The 24,696-nt window shown below is 39.4% G+C and overlaps 1 protein-coding gene and 1 long non-coding RNA gene across 2 annotated transcripts; one reads left to right on the top strand and one right to left on the bottom strand.

Moving 5' to 3' along the window:
- Positions 1–1,186: 1,186 nt before the first annotated feature.
- LOC134302038 (uncharacterized) lies at positions 1,187–22,148 on the bottom strand. The gene is made up of 4 exons (XR_010007505.1): positions 22,073–22,148; positions 21,239–21,285; positions 2,363–2,476; positions 1,187–1,947 (listed from the first exon to the last, which is right to left on the bottom strand). It is a non-coding gene; the product is annotated as an uncharacterized LOC134302038 (long non-coding RNA).
- LOC134302037 (PAK4-inhibitor INKA2-like) lies at positions 4,192–7,389 on the top strand. Its single transcript, XM_062987022.1, has 2 exons — positions 4,192–4,225; positions 6,025–7,389. Exons 1-2 carry the CDS (start codon positions 4,223–4,225, stop codon positions 7,021–7,023), a joined length of 1,002 nt encoding a protein of 333 aa, XP_062843092.1. The 5' UTR covers positions 4,192–4,222; the 3' UTR covers positions 7,024–7,389.
- Positions 22,149–24,696: the final 2,548 nt, after the last annotated feature.

Consider the following 24,696-nt stretch of genomic DNA (forward strand, 5'->3'; position numbering starts at 1 on the left):
TACTCAGTACTTAAGTAAGGTAAGTGCATCTTCTGTTCTCACAGCTTTAACCTTTACGACTGTGGTAATTGAATGCTGCCTGTCTGGTACAAGTGTGAGAAGTTGTTATCAGGGTTAGTCTGTGTGTGGCAGAGAGGTCAGTAAAATGGTCAACTTTTAACCCCCTTAGGTCTCAAGTCTATTTTGGCTGTTTCCAGATCAAACCAAATTCAGTACTGCTGTTCACTGCGTCTTTTGCTTCTGTTAATACACATGTTAAGTTCACCATAGAAAAAAAATACTTAAATATTTGTATTACCTACCAGTAGCTATATTTTTATGTAGCATTGTCATCTTTTTATTTATTTATTTATTTAAATTAACATTTGTTTTCATTTCATTTCAAGCAATTGCTTTATACTGATCCGAGTCACTGAGGTAAAACTTTGAGCACAAGGCAGGAATACCCTGGAAAGGGCACAATCCAAGGACTTCAGGCCTTCCTCCATCAGACACAGCCAGTCATATCTGTGTAGACGCTTGGCTGGACGGCTGATAGCATTGCTGAGATTCGAACCCAGAATAGGCCACTCGAGCACCTCACAGAACATCTCTACACATCTCTACCTGAAGCAAGCAGGTCATGTCTAAAAATCTAGCAGTGTGTCTGATATAAAGCAGTTGGTAGCAGTCATTGCTTATAGAAAGATGTTTATCTAAAGCCCAAATTGTAGAAGACTCCAATCTTTAGCTCAAAGCAGCATAATGGTGGCTGTGAAAGTGCTGGTTGGTGGGGTACCATGGTCCCATTGAACAAAAGCTATAATAAAAGTTACTGTTATTATTAAGCACAAGAATGGGTCAAATCTGCGCCAAGCTTTTGCTCATTTAGTGTGTTCCTCCGTCGCTCCTGTTCTTCACAAAGCCCTTCCTTCCCCTCAGCTAAAATTGGCCTGGACCTTGACGACAGCTGTGACTGAGCCTACGTGGGTTCATGTTTGTGCTGGAGATGTTGCTGATAACCTCCCACGACCAGCTCTAGTGATGCAGTGAGCAAAGTTAACTAGTAGACAATCAATTCTACATGCCCTTTCAAAAGACAGATAAACAACTGGTACACCATAATTGCCTAATTATATTTATTTAAGGCACAGACTAAATGGGGGACAGATTAAATAGAGAAGAAAATAATCCTTCCTTCCTTCCTTTTCTAATATCAAGAGGATTTAAGATTAAGATGATTAGGAAGTGTATAAGTGTGTAACACGCTCCAATCTATCAGATTTGTATCGTATATAATCCTGAGCACTGATATGAAAGCCAGAAATAATGACTTCAAATTTATGGCAGATGACTTTAATGAATGTGCTCTGATGCTTTATTTCACTTTAAGTAGGTCAGAAGGAAATATTTCTGTCTTATCTCATGCAAATGCATGCAAATCTAAAGGAGTTTGTTTTGAAGAGGATGATACAGCCATCTATTTTTACAAGGATGTTTAACTAAATAGGAGGCAGCGCTCTTTATTCATTTGCTTCTGAATCAGTTACATAGCACAAATCTAAATACACAGACCACTATGGAGACCCGCTATGTCTAAACAAGCGCAGAGCGGGTACACGCCATCAACACACACAACACACTTTACGAAAACGGTAACTTACAAATTTAACATAAGCACAACCACAAAACACACCATTAAATACATCATAACAAAGCAAAAATGCCATTCTAAACACAAAACCCACTTTTGGCTCTGGCCACATGGCATCATGGGACATGGAACACACAGGGAAAACACGCTAGCACATCAGAGCTAACATTTCCAAGTCGTTGGTTTGAATCTCAGCTCTGCTACCAGCAGGGGGCACCTACACGAACAATGATCGGCTCGTTGTTCAGGGAGGGTTCGGAGGGGATTCCTCATAACTGATGCAATTACAACCTCTGCTGGCTGGTTGATGGCACCTGCACAGAGACGGGGGATAATGAGGATCAGGGTGTGGCTGTCAGTACACAAAGCTGATCCGCATATGAACTCGCCACCTGCAGGTGAAAAGATGAAGTGGGCTACTGCACACAAGTGGAGGTCAATATCAGTATAGAGGGATCCTATCCCATGTCAAGGGCTCCAATCTGCACTGCTTGACATTTACACACACACAGAGGCTGACAGACACACATTCTTTCATCTGGTTTGTGACCTATTCATAGTCATCAAGCATGAGTGTAAATAAATATGACAGCTATGTACATCCTTAAAAGCTATATTAATGCTAACATGACCACAATAGTTTATTCAACTGAGCTTATTTTAGTGGGCAAAATTAGTCCAAGATAGTAATAATAATATAGATAGTAATAAGTTTTATTATAATCACACCTGTATTTGTTGCCCATTAAAGCTAAGCAGCATCTGCCTGTAACTGGCTTCAAAGCACTTCTCTTCCCAGCGGCTGACATTTACATCTTCATTAACAGATCTCACAGAGGTGCCCTTTCAGTAAAAGAAGCGGGTCATTAGATTTTACATTATTCCTCTGGAACAAACATACTATATCTGTGAACATAAATACCAAGTGTTATAGCAGAGTCAGCAGTAGATTCACGATAGATTCTGGATTTAAAAAACAAACAAATAAATAAATAAAATTCTAGCTCATCAGTGGGCAACCTGGAGGCTTTGTGAATGGGTACAGTCAGTTTCTAGTAAGACTCAGGATCATGTGGGGGTAAAACAGATAGTAAATGAATGTATGAATGATGGTGTTAAATTTAAGTGGGATAAAAGGCACAAGGTCTGAGCAATAGGACAAAACATGTTATGTAACATATGAATCTCAATTCACTATCTAGGAGTCTACAGTAATATACAGTATAGAAGTGTGTAGACTCCTAACCATAAGCTTGTTGTCATCCACTCTTCTGAGAAGCCTTTTCACATGACTTCAGTGTGCATTTGTCCCTATTTGATCAAAAGAGCATTTGTGAGGTCAGGCACTGATGTTGGACTTAACGACATCAGTTATAATACTGGCTGTGGCTAAAACACCTAAACTCGTTTTGGAAATATCAGTAGGTTTGGTTGATTCTAGAATTTTTGGACGGGGGCCTTCATTTCAGCAAACTTAAACATAAACCATACAGTAAGGTTCCAGCTTTTTGTTAATTGTTTTGGGTGTTCAGCTCGGTCCTCCGGGTAGGCTGGGCGGCTACATGAACGATTGGCTGTTGTTCATACAGGGTGGGGAGCCGGATAGGAACCTCATAACTGATGCAGTTACGACCTCTGCTGGCTGATTGATGGCGCCCGCACAGAGTAGAGGAATAATGCGGTGATCAGAATGTGGCTCTCCGTACACAAAGCTGATCCGCATATGAACTCGCCTTGTGCAGGTGAAAAGGTGCAGTCGGGTACTGCACACGTGTCGGAGGGGGCGTGTCTCACTGTCCTCAATCAGAAGTGGAGTTCAGCATCACTAGAGAGGAAGCATAATGCAATCCGGTAATTGGATACAACTAGATTGGGAGGAAAAATAATAATAATAATAATTGTTTTGGGGGGTGATATGGTGGTCACAGACTTTCAACCATATATTAAAAGTTTAGCAGTGTTTTTGATATTCATGTTTAAAAGAAAAAACATTAGACCAGCAGCAAAATGGGTCATTGTGTTTGGTTTGTATCTACATGCACATTGTCACATTAGATTCTGAATTATTTAGAAGCAATCTTTCAAAATGCCATGAGCATCTGTGATAGCAATGCAAAACACTCAAGACAAGCTTATTTTTCCCATGATGATGTTTACTGTATACATGTAAGTTAAACATTGTGATTGTATATCAGAGTTCTTTAGCTCTTTGTCCTGTTCTTTCTGAATTATTTTACTGAGTTGTACTATTTGTGATTGAATAATTCCCTTGACCCGGTAGGACAGTCAATAATTATCCCCATAAAGCATAAAATACACTGTTCACAACATATGGCAGACCAAAACCATCACCCCTCCTCAGCCACCCATTTTTTGAAACTCTCACCCAGTCTTGGTAATCGATTATGCTTCAGTGAGCTGCCCCCTCTGTTTAGGATTAAAGTCTTGACGTGTTCTATTGGATGCCAGGGCAGAACGCAGTCTCCAATTGGCAGAAAGCTAGATATAGGGGCTGGCAGACTCGGTCTTTAAAAGGTGAGAAGGGTAGAGACTGAGAAGCTAGGAAATCCTCTCTGTGGAAGCTGATTCATGGTAAGTTGATAGCCTTTCTGTGTCGGGGTTACAGATATGTTTATTGGCAAGAATGATAATGCTGCATGATTAGATGATTTGTAGGAAAATACGTAGCCGGATGAAGCATTTAATTTGTTGCAACTGTTTAGCTGTTGCATGTCGTGATAATATGATTAGATCATGATTATATAGTCTTGTTGTAGACACCATCGCCTTAAATCATGCATTCATCACTGTATTATGAGAGTTTGATAAATGGTAGTAAGATCTGGAAATATGGTAAAAGCTTATTTTATATATATTTTCAGATGAATAAGTTTGTTGTTTTAAGAACAAGCCAATAAAAAGCTGGTGTGATATACACTCAATGATTAAAATGATGTAGATAATATACACCGATCAGACATAACATTATGACCACCTTCTTAATATTGTGTTGGCCCCATACGCAACAAACTGTGATGCACTGTGTATTCTGACACCTTTCTATCAGAACCAGCATTAACTTCTTCAGCAATTTGAGCCTGTTGGATCGGACCACACGGGCATCAATGAGCCCTGTCGCCGGTTTACCACTGTTCCTTCCTTGGACCACTTTTGATAGATACTGACCACTGCAGACTGGGAACACCGCACAAGAGAAGCAGTTTTGGAGATGCTCTGACCCAGTCGTCTAGCCATCCTCACGCTTACCCATTTTTCCTGCTTCTTTTACATCAGCTTGTTTGTTTGTTTGTTTGTTTATTAGGATTTTAACATCATGTTTTACACTTTGGTTACATTCATGACAGAAACTGTAGTTATTCATTACACAAGATTCATCAGTTCACAAGTTTATATCAAACACAGTCATGGACAATTTAGTGTCTCCAATTCACCTCACTTGCATGTCTTTGGACTGTGGGAGGAAACCGGAGTACCCGGAGGAAACCCACGCGGACACGGGGAGAACATGCAAACTCCGCACAGAAAGGACCCGGACCGCCCCACCTGAGGATCGAACCCAGGACCTTCTTGCTGTGAGGCGACAGTGCTACCCACTAAGCCACCGTGCCGCCACTTTTACATCAGCTCTGAGAATAATATGTTCACTTGCTGCCTAATATATCCCACCCACTAACAGGTGCCGTGATGAAGAGATAATCAGTGTTATTCACTTCACCTGTCAGTGGTCATAATGTTATGCCTAGTTGGTGTGTACAGATAATCTACAGTATTATACATCACTAAAAGCTGCTAGTGAGAATAGCATGTCCCTACTGAGTCTGGTTCCTCTCAAGGTTTCTTCCTGTGATTCCTGTAATTGTAAAGGAGTTTTTACTTGCCACTGTCACCCTTGGATTGCTCAACAGGGGGTTTTGGTCTGTCGGAAAAGCACTATACAAATAAATTTGACTTGACTTGACTTTATTGACAAACCTAGACACCTAACCATATGCTTGCTGGACATCCATAAGCATCATTATGGAGTAGGAACCCCCTCCATGACCAATGGAAGACTTTCCCAAGATTTTGTTGCATCTGTCAATTGTTATTGGTGTTGAGGTTGGTACTCTGTGCAGGTGTCTTGAGTTCCCTTACAGTCAAACCAGTTTGATCTTTGACTTTGCTTTGTGCACAGGGTCATGTCATTTTGAAACTGTTGCCACAAAATTGGAAGCACGTATTTTATTTAAAATTATTGATTTTATACACCTACACCTTATATACCTATTTAAATTTAAAGTCAATTGCTTTAATATTTTAATATTTGTGTAAGTTTTGCTCATGTAAACTTATTGTCCTGTTGGTTGTATTTTTATCCTCTGCCCCTGCAGATCTCTATGAGGGAGGCTGGTGATGGCCTTCATGATCAGATGAACTCCATGATGGGAGCTCTGCAAGAACTTAAACTCCTCCAAGTTCAAACCAAGCTTGAGCAGCTGGAAGTCTCAGGAAAATCTAGCAGTTTGGTTGAACCACCATCCAAACCTTCTGACATCTTTGAGCCAAAAGATCAAAATCAGGTTCAATCCCAGCACCAACATCGCAGTAGCATCGGAACTTCACCTTCTACCTCCAGCCTGGAGAGTAGTACTACAACTTTGCCCAGGATTATCTCAGGATACACTGCCCCACAAGTAGAATACTGTGGACCAAAACTGTCCCAACTACCACTGGAACAACATCAGGAGCAACACTCATCCCGGCCTGCATCAGTAGACCTTTCTGGGATTCTAAATAGCTTGTCCAGAGAGGGACCCTCCTTAGATAGCGATTACACTGAAGATAGCATGGACGACTCCAGCGACTGGACCTCCACTCTCATGAGTTGCAGCCGCAACCGTCAGCCTCTGGTGTTGGGGGACAACGTGCTTGCCGACTTGGTGGGCAACTGGCTGGACCTGCCTGAACTGGACAAAGAAGGTGTGGAAGGAGGAAAGGGAATTAACAGACCAGACTCTCCGGCTCTTCCGCTCCAGCTTAGTCGGTCACAAGAGCTGTGCAAGAGGTTTTCGTTGACAAGCAACATCTTCAAGAGGTTTCTGCGCAGTGTCAGACCCGATCGGGACAAGTTATTGAAGGAAAAACTCGGCTGGATGCCAGCAGGAAATGATGCAGAAGCAGAACTTTTTAAGAGACCAAAGAAAGCAGCTAAGGCCAAGGGGAGTTTTTACCTTCCTTTTTGGGCAGGGGGACAGCAAGCAAAGGGTCAGTTGTGCCCTCAGCCAGCAGAGGAAAGAAGCCAGTTCCTAGGACCTTACACAGACAGGACTACAGAGCAAATGGACAAGGTCCAACCTTTGCTAGACTACAGTACAGTTGTTTGGGTTTAAAAGATTTGTAGTTAGGGTGTTTCTGGGTGTTGTCTAGATAGATGGTAAAGCCTAAAACAGGAGACTTTTGAGGAACTAAGTTAATTTGGTGATGGATGGAGGGATGGATAGTTTGATGGATGGATGGATAGTTTGATGGATGGATGGATGGATGGTTTGATGGATGGATGGCTGTATGGACGGATGGATGGATGGATGGCTGTATGGACGGATGGATGGTTTGATGGATGGATGGATGGCTGGATGGAAGGATGGATGGCTGGATGACAATCTAAAATCTTTTAGGAAGTGGTTAGATCTTCCTCTAATGAGGCACTTTACATCATGAATACCCAAGACATTTTTACTGATATGCTTTTATTTTTCTGTCCTTGATGTAGTTGTATTTTCATATACTCTCTTTTATAAATTTATAAATATCAAATCAATTTCAAGCATTGCTGCATGTTTACAGATCCTTCTTTTATCTACTGTTCACTATTGTGTCTGTGTAGCACAAAAATATCAGGGTTCTGTCTGTTCTTCAAGGTATAAAAGGAGGTTTTTCACCTACCAGCAAATATATCACCTCTTTTGGATCCGGTTGTAGAGGATGTGTTATGTAATGTAGAAACAAAACCAAAATATCAAAAGTCTTATGTGGGGTGGATTATTCACTAGCCTTGTAAAATCAGATATATCAAATAATGGGATTATTTATTTTTATTTGATGTTTTCTATTTTTTTTTAAATAATGTATTTAATTTATAGTATTTCTTAATGACATGGCTAAGAAATAAGCAAGTTTTGAAATTCCCTGGCAACACTGGTACAATCCAGAATTGTCGAATCTTCAGAGGCTTCTGCATCATCGATTGATACGATCACATTATCAGTTGTGCACTTGGGAGAAACAGCACAATGGTTTATGGCTTCATTTGGATTCAGTGACAGATTATTTCATAGTTAATCCAAATATCGAGTATGTATTCTGTCTTTAGGATTAATACTGGCTCCATATGGGGAAAAAACTTAATTTCATTATGTCTAGTGAATGGTAAATGGAAATGCTCTTTTTATTACTATTATTGTTGTTGTCATCATCATGTGCACTACATTTTGTATTCACTCAGTGCTTCTTACTTAGCTTGCTATTGTAGTTGTATCTATTTGCTGTTGTATGTGTGTTTGATGTCTTCCTCGCTCATGTATTAAGTCACCCTGCTTAATCAGAGACCATATATTTTCATGTGTGTGTATTTTTAGCAGATCAGAGACCTGCTGCACACCCATCACTGGTCTTGGGACTGGGACAAAACATACTAGATGTATAAAAACATACTAGATGTCAAGGACCTTGTTCAAATGCCCAAGGGCCAGTTACTTCAGTGTAACCATGCCACCAATGCCTGCCATATGCTACCTTGACTTTTTTGAGTCCTTCATGACAGTGGACAAGCCAAACAGAGGATTTACATTTTACATTTACATTTTCGGGATTTAGCAGATGTTTTTATCCAATTTACAGTACTGTGACAGTATATTGTCTAAGCAATTGACGGTAAAGGGTCTTCCTCAAGGGCCCAACAGTGGTAACCTTTTGGTTACTAGTCAAGTACCTGAACTGTTGGGCTACAACTGCCCTTTTGCTCATTGGGATGCTCAATGGGATATCAGAAATCAGAATAATATTCAGAAAATATCAGAAATCACCACAGTCATTTCACTCCAGTCTGATTTGGTGGGCATCATCTGATTATCCTTACAAACAGTACATGACCGTTTCACAAGATTATGACACTCTAAAGCAAATAACAATCCGTTTTTAAGCTGTGACTACATAATATTTAAGGCATTGGGTTTTTTATCACAGTTTGTTTTAAAATAATGATGCACATTTGTTGAGGTTATTACTGGCAGCCCTGCTGGGTTGTTTCATGTGAACTACTGAAGAAAAACGTGTCACTAAAATGCAAAATTCTATCAATGTTCAAACAAATTAACCACCTCATTACGCCTAAACAGATCCAGATTGTTTGTCTGGTGACATACTAGAGTATTTTGACAATTTCTGGTTTGTATAAATGTATATGCTGATACAAAAAAAGCCATTTGAGACTCTGCTGGAACACAGGACCTATATAAAGATCTCAGTAGTTAAGGAAAGTCTGATTTGTAGATTGAATTATTTATTTTGCTGGGCAAAATCAATTTAATTATTAAAGCATCTCTGAGAGGGCAGTTTGTACAGAACATTGTGTGTTTTGGTTTTAGATAATTAGTTTGTTACACTACTTTTGTAATGCAGAATGAATTCTAACTTTTAATCATCGATGACATAAAATGAACTTATTTTTGTGGCTTTGTTAAAAGCAATTCATAACTTGTCTTAATTAAATTTGCCAAATTTGTTAACTGAGATGCCAAGGGGGAATTACTTTTTCACAAGGGTTGTATAGGTGTTGAATAACTTTGTTCCTTAAATAAAATCATTTTACAAAATGTGATTTGTTTTTATTATAGTTCTATTTTTGTTTTGTTCATGCATTCAGACAAATATGGAGTAAAAAACCACCTCCTTGTTTCTACACTCACTGTCCATTTTATCAGCTCCACTTACCATATAGAAGCACTTTGTAGTTCTACAATTACTGACTGTAGTCCATCTGTTTCTCTGCATGCTTTGTTAGCCCCCTTTCACCCTGTTCTTCAATGGTCAGGACCCCCACAGGACCACCACAGAGCAGGTATTATTTAGGTGGTGGATCATTCTCAGTACTGCAGTGACACTGACATGGTGGTGGTGTGTTAGTGTGTGTTGTGCTGTTATGAGTGGATCAGACACAGCAGCGCTGCTGGAGTTTTTAAATACCGTGTCCACTCACTGTCCACTCCTACCTAGTTGGTCCACGTCATAGATGTAAAGTCAGAGATGATCGCTCATCTATTGCTGCTGTTTGAGTTGGTCATCTTCTAGACCTTCATCAGTGGTCACAGGACGCTGCCCACAGGGTGCTGTTGGCTGGATATTTTTTTGGTTGGTGGACTATTCTCAGTCCAGCAGTGACAGTGAGATGTTTAAAAACTCTATCAGCATTAACACACCACTACCATGTCAGTGTCACTGCAGTGCTGAGAATGACCCACCATCTAAATAATACCTGCTCTGTGGTGGTCCTGGGAGAGTCCTGACCATTGAAGAACAGCATGAAAGGGGGCTAACAAAGCATGCAGAGAAACAGATGGACTACAGTCAGTAATTAAAGAACTACAAAGTGCTTCTATATGGTAAGTCAAGCCGATAAAATGGACAGTGAGTGTAGAAACAAGGAGGTGGTTTTCATGTTATGGCTGTTGTATAGTATATATAGAAGTATATTTATTCTAAATAATTCTTACTAAAATAAATACATTGAACAAATCCTAAGGTTATATAGATTTGAGATGATATGTACCTAAAGCATGTGTACCTGGTTTTCCAATACCTCAAGAACAGTATGTTAACTTGTTAACTAATTCTTTCACTGGTAATAATTAAGAACAACCTGTTCTGTAATAAACCTGTCAAAAAGGATGCATTTATGTTGCCTCTTGCACATTGAGGATGGCTAAAGAAGATAAAAATTTCCTCCACTGATCACAGTTGAGGATTTGCTGAAGATTGTAGCATTTTGGGATCATCAGGTTTCCAAATCTACAACTACATGCCACCTTCATGGCAAGTAATGTCATTCACTGTGATTCATTGTGGTCTTGGCAACCCCATCTATCCACTTATAAGTGTAACCAAATTAAAATTTCTTCCATTTAGGGCACCCAGGTGCATGGTTGGAAGAAAACTGAGGTTTTACGAACCATGAGAGTTACGGGTTGCAGCTGTCCACACCCTCACAGACTCCCTCTCAATGCTTCTTCCCCAGGGGTAAACAGAGAGGGGCAATTCAACACCCACTGGATGGCTTCTAGCCTTGCCGACTTCACCCCTCCTTTCCTTCCCTCGTTCCTGCTCTCCTCCTGTCTCACTGGCCTGGGCAGCTGTCGATCTCTCATAGTTTGTCTAAATCTAGGGCATAAAGCCCTGTTCTATCTGGTTGCACAATCATGCTGTGTAACACACCATGAGCACATGGCCTTTTCACTCCAGTCCAGAGCTTTTATACTTGGCATGGTCAACATTGATAAATGATATGATATGATAAAGAGATTAAAAAAGTAAATGACTGTTTAAGTGCATGTGTATGAGAAGTGGATCATATTCCCAATCCCACTAATTCATACTTCCTTTCTTCTGCGTCAGCTGTTCCTCCTGGAGCTTTATGCCAGACGGCTGGAACGTACTCAGATTTCATATTTTATATTTATCAGCGGTGCGAAAGAGAAAGTGTGACTAGTAAATCAGCATTTTGACCCCCTGTTGAGGTGCAGTTTCCGTCCAACAGGCTTTGAAAGTCAGTGTACCGGAATAGCCGTGTTTTGCACGGTGGTGCAGCTGGTCTACTGGGTGCCACACAGCAACCTGGGTTCCATGCTTCCTTTTACCCTGTGACCTCTGGTCTCCTTTGGGAACTGGTGTAGCCTACTTCAAACTGCCCTGTAGGTCAGGGGACAAGTGAATCTGTGACTGAAGTGTTTTGTAATAGATACGTATCCTGTCCAAAGTGTATTGCTGGCCTTACTTTAGTGTTTCTGTGTGGGCCCTGGACCTACAATGACCCTAAACAGATTAACTTGCACACGTCAGAGGAGGCTTGTGCAAGTCTGTGACCCACGACCAATATGGAAGCAGTGCATCCAGTAGAGAAATTACAATGGGTAATAAGGTGAGAGGTTTTAAAGACCTCCTAGATGTTACTTGATGTTTAAAGATGGACTTTTTTTTAACCTATCCAACATTTTTGGGATGAATTGGAACACTAAGACAGGCGACACTGGTCCAATATCAGTGCCACACCATGGTATTCACTAACTTTTGATCATATTTAAGTTTCTTTAGCACATACACTGATCAACCATAACATTAAAACCACCTCCTTGTTTCTACACACACTGTCCATTTTATCAGCTCCACTTACCATATAGAAGCACTTTGTAGTTCTACACTTACTGACTGTAGTCCATCTGTTTCTCTACATACCTTTTTAGCCTGCTTTCTCCCTGTTTTTCAATGGTCAGGACCCCCACAGGACCACCACAGAGCAGGTATTAATTTAGGTGGTGGATTATTCTCAGTACTGCAGTGACACTGACATCGTGGTGATGTGTTAGTGTGTGTTGTGCTGGTATGAGTGGATCAGACACAGCAGTGCTGCTGGAGTTTTTAAATACCGTGTCCACTCACTGTCCACTCTATTAGACACTACTACCAAGTTGGTCCACCTCGTAGATGTAAAGTCAGAGACGATCGCTCATCTATTGCTGCTGTTTGAGTTGGTCATCTTTGAGATCTTCATCAGTGGTCTGAGGACGCTGGCCATGGGGCGCTGTTGGCTGGATATTTTTGGTTGGTGGACTATTCTCAGTCTAGCAGTGACAGTGAGGTGTTTAAAAACTCCATCAGCGCTGCTGTGTCTTATCCATTCATACCAGCACAACACACACTAACACACCACCACCATGTCAGTGTCACTGCAGTGCTGAGAATGACCCACCACCCAAATAATACCTGCTCTGTGGTGGTCCTGGGAGAGTCCTGATCATTGAAGAACAGCATGAAAGGGGGGTAACAAAGCATCCAGAGAAACAGATGGACTACAGTCAGTAATTATAGAACTACAAAGTGCTTCTATGTGGTAAGTGGAGCTGATAAAATGGACAGTGAGTGTAGAAACAAGGAGGTGGTTTTAATGTTATGGCTGATCAGTGTATATTATACAATATTACCATGCACAAAAGCTTTTAAAACCTGCATTATGAAATAAAATAAGTGAGTACTTTTCTCATGGAGAATGATTTTACACGTTCCTTGGCATGAAAGCCTGATGCATCTGAGAAGATTTGTAACGCTCCAGTGCACATCCTCCCTTCCTTAAAACTGAAGGAAAAATGATAGGGGGAGGACAGACAGAAGCACAGCATTTCTTTCTTTACCTTAATCCAGCATGGCGGTCACACTTAGAACTTCACACTTTTATTTAGGAGGTATTAATAGTGTCCCAGTTATGGTTCCCACTGTCTACAAAAGATCCAGTTAAGCAGAGGTCAAGACAGGCAGGATGAACATATGGAGGACATTTAGGGGGATGACGTTCTAAAGCTTTCCGCATCCTGGAATCCCAGACGTGCCTCTGGAACCAAACTATAAAATTCTATATCTAAAGTAAAAAAACATATGTAGGTCACAAGCAGAAATACACTATATGGTCAACCCATTCCTCCTAATTATTGACTTCAGGTGTTTTGGCCACACCCATATAAAATAAATGATTTGGGCACCCAGGTGGCGCAGTGGGATATTCCGCTAGCACACCAGTGCGAGATTCTGAACTAGGTTCACATCTCGGCTCTGCCACCAGTCGGCTGGGTGCCATCTAGCGGCCTGCAGCAGACATTAATTGGTGTGGGGTCTTCAAATGCTGTGTAAGAACCTTGGTTAGCAGATAAAGGCACCTGTGCAAAGTGGATGGGCATGAAGAAGGGGTTCACTAGGACTGCGCACGGGTTTGAGGAGGCGAGACTGTGCGTACTGGAGGGAGCTCAAGTCAGTTGAGAGGCGTCCTTAGTCAGCGGTGAAGGGTCGTTTCAGTATAGAGGACGCATTCAGGACACGACTAGACTGGGGATTAAAAATTGGGGGGGAAGTATTTAATATTTAAAAAAAAGAAATCTGTCCAAGTACATTCTTTCAAAAGTACTTTTTCACACTAGTAGGCTCTGCTGTAAAACATGGGAGGCTTGCTGATGTTTTGGGGTTGCTTTATTAGCTCTGTCACTGGGGATCTGTGCAGAGCATAATTAAGTTTTAAGACTAGAATTTTGAAAGGAAACATACAGCCTGGTGTCACAAAGCTGGTCTTAATTGCAGCTCAAAAGTCCTTAAGTAGTATACAGACCTAAAAATTAAAGGAATGAATAGAAAACTACATTATGTACATTAGGTACATTATGAAATAGCCTGTTATGGGTCCTGATCTGAATTCCTGATTCCATTGAAAATCTGTAACAGCTGAAATCTACAATTTTTTCCCATTTTATTGTATTGCAAGATATAGGCTCCTAAAACAGTGCATAAACTTGTGTTAAATGTTAATTAAACACCCCTGGTAGATATAACAAGATATGATTACACCTGGGATTAAAATGTTGTCATACCATTCCAATCATTTACTTACTACTACTATTTCATTTGCATTTCACAATTATCTGTCTTGACTAAAAAATGCGTTTGGAATTTACAGAACCCCTCTGACGTTCTTAGCCTTCTCCACCTTCAGTACAGTTTATTCCACAAATGAGATGCTAATGAGCAGCTTTACACAGCACTGCCTGAGCAGACAGCACTGTACACAGCACTGTCTAACCAGTGGACCGCCTGCTGACTTTCATTCTACATCTCTATTCTTCTCTTCTTAAAGCACACTCAGCTTAATAATTACTGATGTTTTTTTTTTAATTCATTGCCATGCTCTCTACCATGATGTAGATAATTCTCTTTCATATTGGGTCCTCAGCCTTGAACCTAATACATACATAATACAGCTAAAAGTATGTATAGAACTGATGAGAAGTATATCTTGGTTAAAATGAATGCTGGCTGGGTTTAAATAGCCAAATGGAATAAATTCAATACATGTTAGTTAAAGGTTAGAAGCATAATGATAATTTTATTTTTCCTGTACATCATGTTGTTTTATACAATTGTTCTCCTAATGTAAGGGGTCAAAATCTACACGTTGGACAGGATACGAGACGGCATGCTAGGTCAGGTTGGTTTATTAGGCCCGGAGCTTCAGGTCCACACGTAATGAATGGCCGTCAGTGTGCATCAGCATTAGCCAGGCTGTGATTACGGTGGCTGCTTACCCCCCGGTAACAGCCTTAATTAAAGCTATGGGTTACAACTGTAACCCTTGTGTTTCTGTGCCGTGTGAGCCAATGCAGCTGCTCTGGTCTCTAATTACAGACAACTGCAGTGCCAGTGCGAAGACGCAAAATAAAACATGGCCAATTTCCAAATCTGTTCCTGTGTGCCTACAGGAATCGCTTACAAATCTCCCTCAAGCTCTGATGTGGTTCGTTTTGTGATGTGAACAACTTTGGAGGATTTACTTGAAATAACTAGTAGATATTCCAGATGTTGTGGCTAAAGCTTGTACACGTATTCAGCCAATAGGATCTCACGCAAAATGTATAAAAATCCTAAAATGTTTTATTAGTTTTTATGTAAACAGTTCATGAAACTAATATACTTCTGTATGATTGCACACCTGTTAATAAACAGGATGATTATTAATGATTAATATAACAAACATTTACTGTTGTCACATGTGTTTAATAGACAAACTGTCATAAGTTTAAAAGCTATGTGTGCACAGCTGCTTTATTTAAGCTTGGGTGCTAATGTGGGAACCCTTTTTCCTACAGCTGCAGTGGACTAAATGACTACAGATAATCCACTCTTTCCCACACCATCCTTACACAAGGACCCATTCACCCCCCCCCCTCCCCAAACACTAAATAAAGACACTCTTTAACCTATACAGTATGTCTGTGAAGACTTTCCAAATCTCAGAAGTCTCTTTTAACCATTCAGTGCAGACAGTTAACTCCTGTTAGATGATGTTTTATGACCAAGTTTCTTATTTTAGGATGTTTTTGAGTCTGGAAAAAGTGTTAGTGTAGTGTTTACAAGGACACTTTCATGCGGGAGCGCTTGGCTATAAATCCAACATTATGGGAATGCTATAGCTGGAAATAATTGTTGTTTGGGGTTTTAGGAGGTTTGCTTCAGTTTAGGGGCTTCAACACTTTATTACAGCTATATCGGTCACGGAGTAGACATGTGGTGTAATAGTTAAAAAGCATAACATAAGCCCAACAGTGATTACCCAGTTTTTCAGTGGCTCTGATTCTTTTATTTAAGGACGTGTTGTTTGTTTATCGTTTGTTTATTAGGATTTTAACGTCATGTTTTACACTTTGGTTACATTCATGACAGGAACAGTAGTTACCCATTACACAAGGTTCTTCAGTTCACACAAGGTTATATCGAACACAGTCATGGACAATTTTGTATCTCCAAATCACCTCACTTGCATGTCTTTGGACTGTGGGAGGAAACCAGAGCACCCGGAGGAAACCCACGCAGACACGGGGAGAACATGCAAACTCTACACAGAAAGGACCCAGACCGCCCCACCTGGGGATCGAACCCAGGACCTTCTTGCTGTGAGGCGACTGCTACCCACTTAGCCACCGTGCCATCTTAAGGACGTGTAACTGGATGTAAAGATGATCAAACTGGACTTGTAAGCAACAAAAAGCAACATTGTCATATTAGGTCTACAGATTCATTTCTATGATTGTATACATGCAGTACTACATACAGTACATTGGGTGCATGGTGCAACCCTTATGGTGCGAAAACTTAGTCCCAAGAAGCCAAGGCAAACACTTTCCATAGCCTTTCAATTAGAACATCATCGAACCTTTATGGAATGTTCTACAGTGCAAAACTCCTTATTAGCTCTGTAATATATTGCTATAGGTGTATTATAGTTTGTTCCTAATCCTAATAAATGACTGGTCACGGGTTAAAGGATTAACTCCATACTGTATGTGGAGCACTGTGGAGTTCCATTTTCAATGCTAATACAAATGGATTACAAAACTTAAGGGGATATTTAGCCACACTACAAACACACTGCTCTTAGTTTTTAAGTGTTAGGAAACAGTGATAACTATCAGATTACCATTTTAACTTAAGGCTAGTATAAATAGTCATGGGTAGAAGAAAATGTGTTACAACTTTACTTGGGAGACTGCATGCCTATAAATTGTACTAAACTACAAAGGTCTGTAGTAAAAGTTGACTTAACAAGCCCCTTGATAATTAACTCTTTCCAAGTTACAAACTTCAAACATTTGTCTCCTATTTAACAACCAGAATGGTGATGTCAATCATTCTGAGAATGCACACTGCAAAACAGGCTAAGGTCAGTTCTTAGCATGGGTGTGAAGTACGACATGGCCCATTAAACATCACTCAAGCCAGTCATCAAAGAAAAGACCCAGTTAACAGGTCCTTACATGAAGTCAGCATCATTACAGCTACACATGGAAACTTGAAGGTGCAAAGACGGTCTAAGTGTACATCACAACTTATACACAGTTACCAGCACACCTTGGGCACTCCCGGCTGAAATACATATTGAGGTTTAAAGCATTTTTGAAGGCAACATTTAGTCTTTCTTTGGTTTCATCTGGTTCACTGAATGGTTTTCATGGTCTGAAAGTTTAAGCTAGTGTTGGTTGCATGGGTGTTGGGCTGAAACGATTCCTCGAGAAATTCAAATACTAAAAATCATCTATTCAAATGTTTCGCATCGAGGCATCGTTTAATCCATACAACTATATACAGCTCACGGTGTTTCACGCTGTGGGCAGGTGACGTGAAGAAGCCGAGGGCTGCATCCGAAATCTCATACTTAAATAATACTTAAACCGGGCACTTTCGCGTACAGTTCAACGAACACTACGTATTTGGACATGCTCGCCACTCTTGCGTACTGTTCAGTATGAAAGTGCGATTTGAAACTCAGCCGAGATTTAATAGCGCGGACTGCAAAATGGAGAGAGAGAAAATAGCGAGGGGGCGAACAGAGAACGTGACAGAGAACACGACAAAAAGTTTAAGATCATTTTAAGTTGAAAAAAATGAAAACTCAGAACAACATCCACACCATCAGAGCATCTTGTTGATAAGCTGACTTCTTTGCAACCACCACATGCTTTTTTGAAGGCTTAGGCAAACACACATGTACTCGCACACAAACGCCAAATCTACCTCATCTAGGAGATACAATCCTGACAGAACCTCCTACAAACGCCACAAAGCCTCCCAACAAAATATTAAAGCTTTAAGTTATGTGTGAGCTGTAGCTGAAACTTTTAGTTCTGAAAGTTGCACAAATTAGAGGCTATGTTTATGTATTATTGCTTATTATTATTCATGCCTTAGTTTTAGGTTGCTGTACACATTTTAAAAGTAATTTGATTTATTTTTGATGTATTTGGTTTTGCATTTCAAAAATGTTCTCTTTAAACTGTACTGTATGCAAGGAATAAAAATGTACAAGTTGTTTTAAGAGACATGTCTTATTTAATCTTATATGTATTTATTTTTGTACAGATAACAATAAGCTAAGTGTTGTAGTGGGTTCGACCAGAAGTGCCGAATATACTTTTTCAAAAATCCAAGAAGTGCTGACCTGCAAGAAATACAGAACACTATTTTTTAATGTCTGTATGCTCTAGTGAAGCAGGTATAGGAGAAAAATTTACATTTAGTTATTAATTTGGCAGACACTTTTACCCAGAGGCAAAATGTAATCTAAGCATAAACAGCTATAATAACGTTTGTGAACCATTATCTTTATTTTAGTAAGGAGTTTCCAAGTAGCTGTGGCATAGTTAAACACCTGAACATGGTGTATTGAGAGTTCCCACTGCTAACGGGTGTCTAAAATTAAATAATATGCTTTCAACTGAAGCAACATTTTGGGTAAAATACCTTACCTAAATTGTGGCCGCAAGGCTGGAGGCATAGAATTTATTTAATTACTTATGGACAATAGTTTACATGAAATCATTCAATTTAAGGGGTGTCCACATATGTTTGGTCATAAACTGTATGTGTATCTGCAAAGGAAAGTTATTTAAATATACAAAAAAATATTACTGCACTTTTAGTGGCACGAGTCACAAATCATTTCTGGGAAATTTGGTATGAACTGTATGAACAGTTATTCTAAAGATTAATTATTTTTCATCATTAATTGTCGCAATTAAATTGTCGTTAACTAAACATTCATTCCAGTGCGAGTGAGTTTACCTGTTTTTTTTTTTTTTTTAACTAAATACCATTTATGGTGGTGTCCAAGCTTCTACTGAGAAAATATGTCAATAATAATTAAGGTCTCAGTCTCCAGTGGACGGCATAAAAATAAGGTATTAATAAATAAATGTCTTCATCAGAGACACCATTCCTGCTGGGAGCAACAGGCAAGAAGTTGTTATGATTTTTTTTTATTGATCCAGATATACATACTTAATGGAAAAAAGGGTTGGGACAGTAGTAAAATTATCTATTATTTGCATTTTTTCATGTCAATATAAAATAATCTAAGACCCCAAATTAGGTAAGACCAGTACTGGTGGCATCAGCATGACCTCATGACCATCAGTTTACAATTTTTAATAGCACCACTTACTAGCCTGTTGTCTGAGCTGTGGTGATTTCATACACGATCCAAAAACAACAGATCTAAAGTGGGGCACATACCCCCAAAAAACAAGATTCACATGGCATTGATCTATTATTTAAAACCCATTTTTTACTCCAAACTGATTATTGGTTTCGTCCAGAGTGCAAATTATCCACCTCCAGCTCTATACAACAATAAATTTTGTTTGTGTGTCACCAACATCAAGCTTTCTGGTAGTAAATTAAGCATGTAATCAAGTAATAGTGTTCATATGGTGACACCCAAACAGATTGGTGCAGTTTAGTGGTTTATGTATGGTTATGTTTAGGTAGCATTGCTGTAAAATACCAGATGGGCTTGTTGTACGGGGGTAATTAAGGAGAAAGCAGGCAGAGTGTCACAATAACAGGCTAATAAGAGGAAGCTAAATCGGGTTGTCTCGTCACAGCCCACAAGTGTGAGTCAGCATGTCAGCAGAGGTTTAAAGCAGAGAAGAGGAACCCAGCCGTGATGGAACTAATGTGTCTTTAACCATATACAGAGAGTAGCCAAAACATTATAAAAGCAACCCCTATACCCCACAAGAATGTCATAGTGAATGGCACAGATAAGATCAGCTTAAGTGAATCTGCTAAGGGTTGGGTGGTCCATGTCCTTTCTGTGCGGAGTTTGCATGTTCTCCCCGTGTCTGCGTGGGTTTACTCCGAGTGCTCCGGTTTCCTCCCACAGTCCAAAAACATGCACATGAGGTAAATTGGAGATAATAAATTGTCCATGACTGTGTTCGATATAAACTTGTGAACTGATGAATCTTGTGTGAAGAGTAATTACCGTTTCCTGTCATGAACGTAACCAAAGTGTAAAACATGACGTTAAAATCCTAATAAATAAACAAACAAACCTACACGTTGATGAGGTTAAAGGACAGAAATATGATGACACTGCCATCTGCTGCTTGTTGGTAGTAAATGTCTTTAGCAAAAAGTCGACTTTACATTGTTGTTTTACTAAGAAACGGTCAAATAAAAAAATATTTAAGGGGTTTGCATTACATGCATCTGCTTAGTCATCAGATTACAAAAACAGGTGCACTTCTAGAGTTTAGAGTCGAGCTTTAAAGCCAGCTTTAAAGTCTTAGAGCAGAGACTTCTTTCTCGTACAGTTGCACAAGCTCATGGTGCTGAAAAGCTTGCTTAGCTGTGAACAGTTTTTTTTTTTTACTTAAATTTTAAGCCACCAAAATGATTACAAACAAGCCCACATTTTGTCCATGTTTTTCCCCACTAATTTTCAACAAAATCCGCACAATTTGGCGGAAATCCGCCCAATCTGGCAACACTGACAGTAGCGGCTCCTCTCACATATTACATGCTCACCTCGCTCCTCCCCTCCTGCTCTGCTGTGTTTTGTTGTGGTACCGTCACGTTGTTATGTTGTTAAAATCCTAACACACATCAGTACATTGGTAGGCATTGGAAGAATGTAAGTTTTTGAATACTTTGATTTGCACATACAGAAATTGGGCGATTTTCTGTAAATAATAGTAAACTATACGTACGTAAAGTACGGACGCACCTTACGCAGTTTACGCACCTTACGCAACTGGCGCATTCCGTCTGCGCATGCGTAGAGAGGCTCCTATTCCGCGTGTGTTTTATTACTAAGGATGGGCGGATCGATCCAAATATCGACAGTATCGATACTTCAGTTTGACTTTTTCTCCGCTACATTCGGTACGTTTCTCCTGTTTTATCAGAAAGTAGAAACCATGTGTGTACAGCCGCTTCTCTCACATCTTACATGCTGCTGCTCACCTTACTGCTCCTGATCTGATGTGTTCTGTTGTGGTACCGTCACGTGACTGAGGAGAGAGAGAGAGAGAGAGAGAGAGAGAGAGAGAGAGAGAGAGAGAGAGAGAGAGAGAGGGAGGCTGAGTGAGGGAGGGGGGAGCTGTGTGGGGATATTTTACGGTAGTAGATGGAAATAAAAATGAAATAAAAAAAGAATTTAAAGTTTAAAACATTTGTTCTCCTTGTCCCCCCCCCCCCCCTACAATAACTCAAGACCCCCCCCCCCCCCCCCCCCCTTTTTCCCAGCACTGGACTCTGTTTCATTATACACACATATGTATATATTTACATTCAGAAAATGTTTTTATTATATTGTTGTAATTACCATACTGTTGTATAATAGTATAATAGTAATTGCATCACATAGCTAATTTTTTCTATAATTTCCTTATTTTTATTTTATTCTACTCTATTTTATTTACTCTATTTACTGTACTTACACTGTACTGGAGCTGCTGTAACACTCCCCCATGGGGATCAATAAAGGAATCTTATCTTATTATCTTAATTTTGTTTATTTTTTGTGCGCCACAGAAGTGCAGTGAAAATGTAGTTTTGTTATTATATTATTGTACATGATTGTATGAAAAGTTGATTTAATAATTTTGTGTATTTTGTTTATTTCACAAAAAGCCAGAAAAGTGGAACTTCGGTAGATAATAAATGCACATGTTTATCATTCATGTACGAGTATTTTAGCACCGCACTCTCTACTGTTTCTATTAAATGTATACATCGTATTTTAAGAAGTAAAAACACGTTCAGCTCGTATAAAACCACCTGGTTTCTTGTGCTCACCTTCACTGTTCAGTTTGACAGTGAAAAGCTGCTTTTTCTTCTCCTGAATCACTCGATCTGCCTCAGTGCTCAAAACACAACATGGAAACGGTTCAAGATCCACATGATGGCGCAGAAACACCACAAAACGTTCTGAAAACGCTTCATTTGGTCACATTTCCGTTTATTATCAAAACTGTCATAAATAACGAGTACAAATTATTATTATCATATATGGAATTGTAATAAATAATTTCACTTGTAAATGTAAATAAGCAATATTATAATACTCATTAAAATGTATGTGATTCCTGAGTCGGTTCAGTGATTCAACAGTTTATTACTAGTTACTCATTAGTTTTTGAGAGTCACGTGTGTTTAGTGTGACGTCACCGACGCGCCACAGTATGTTGTTTTTGTTAGCGGTTTAGTGAAAGTAGCAGCAGAGACTCTTACATTATTTATTTATTCTTTTGAAGCAGTGAAAGCTGGAGAAGCAGAAGCGAAATGAGAGGAAATCATACCGAGACAAACTCAGCAAGGATGCCAAGAACCGTTATTTGGATAAATGATCATCTGTTAACAGCATTGAGAAGCTAAGTTTGTTGTGAGCGGGTGGAACAGCGACCATGTTGCACTTGTAGCGGTAAATGTTTGTATTATGCTGCTTATTTTGCACAAAATTTGTTTGTGTCTATTTACAAGTACAAATAAAGTACATATATTTAAATTTTACTTAACTGTACTTGATTACTGTCCTGATTTGCACACACGACAATGGTTCTTTAGTTTAGACGATGGTTCATTTGTTTACTTAAAGGCTAAGCATCACCTAATGGACCTCTCTAAATATTTCACATTATTTTAGCTAGTTAAAAACCATACACGTGAATAAAATGTAAATAACTTGTTTAATTCACTCAAAAATCGACGATTTCAAGTAAATTGACGGAAAAACCCGAGGTCGCTCCGGAAATTCCAGGAAGTTGCAGCGTGACGTCACTGGTGGACAACAGTGTACTACTACACCGTTATGACTGACTTGGACAGCGAATTTTCCAGTGCTGGTTTTTCAGATTCCGAAGCTATTTCTGAATTTAATGAAGAGGATTAATCTGCAGTGACAGTGGGGGTGCCTGTATAACGTTCTTTCTTTCTTTCTTTCTTTCTTTCTGAGTGTCAGGCTTTGTGTTTTAAAATGGAAACAATGGCAACAGTAATTATAGGCAAGTTTATTAATGGTTCACACTCAATAAAATAATTGTAATTTAGACTATATTTAAACAGCCTCGGCGTTCTAAAACACTTAATGACGGTTAATATGGCATTGCAGCCTGCAGACACTCTCTTGCTGGAATGATTGAAATGTATTTTTTCGTTGAATAAAAATGTATTGAAACGAATAATAACTTAAAATGTAGTATATATTGTTATGTTAATTATACCTACTAAATAGATGGGTAATATTGGCGCGATAACCAGGCTAGATTTGCTCTGCTCTGTAAAGTATGCATGCAGGTACAGCACAGGTGTGTATTAGTGCACCGAGCACCATCAGAGAGAGATTTAGTGCTGAGGGGAACATCGCTACCCCTCTCAGATCCTCTCAGAAACCACATCAGGTGAATGTGTTGGTTTAGCGCGCATGATAACGCAGGTTTAAGGTCTTTCAGCCTTTATTCTATTTTTATGTATACCATATTTTGATCAGATTAGTGCTTTTAAAATATTTAGCCTAAACACTTTTTTTTCGTTTTACAGTGTATATCTAGCCTAGGATAGAAGCTAAATTTAAACCTTTTTTAATAGAGAAAAGACGCGCATCCTTATAGCGCATCCCTGCTCTGTTCAGTATTTACCAATAAACACGCATTTGATTTGTCCTAAAGCTGCCTCATCTATATATCTATCTAGATATATAATATTTATATATTTGGCGATAATATCACATCGGTGTTGGTGTTGAATTGAATTATTGCAGCCAAACACAGCGCACCTTTTAATCATTTTGCATCGCCTTCCATTCAACTTCTTGAGTTGTTGTCCACCATCTACGTCACACGTGCGACGCCTGTGACAGAATCCGAAGACCGCGAGCGACGCAAAACATCAGAATTTTAAGCCGTATTCCTTGAATTTGTAAAAAAAAAATGTTTTCTAACTATCAATAATCACAAGTTAGGAACTCAACTTTCGATGCATGTATGTGTTTAAAATTTCAATATTAGCTGGTGCTTAGCCTTTAAAGGCTTCTGCGCATTATCAAATGTAGCCTAATTATCATCAGAAAAACAAATAATGCAAACCACATTTAATGTTAGTCCACGGTTTTGTGTCCTTGATGCCACTTAAAGCTAGCAGAAGTGTATATTAATCTCCCTACTGAAACTTTCTCTTGGATTTAATTAATATTGTTTCATTCTTCTTTCATTCTTCTTTCATTTCTGACAGAAAATTGTAAGTTTTTGAATAATTTGCCTTTCACATACAGAAATGGGGGCAGTTTTATGGAGATTATAGTGTAAATTATACTCACTTTACGTACTTTGTGCAATTTACGCAAATTTACGAAACCACCCTGATACGTAGATCAGGTTCGTGAATCGGAGCATGCGTAGTGAGGCTCTCGTTCCCTCTGCGCATGC

Source organism: Trichomycterus rosablanca, chromosome 24 (assembly GCF_030014385.1).
Source record: "Trichomycterus rosablanca isolate fTriRos1 chromosome 24, fTriRos1.hap1, whole genome shotgun sequence".
Lineage (NCBI taxonomy): Eukaryota > Metazoa > Chordata > Actinopteri > Siluriformes > Trichomycteridae > Trichomycterus > Trichomycterus rosablanca.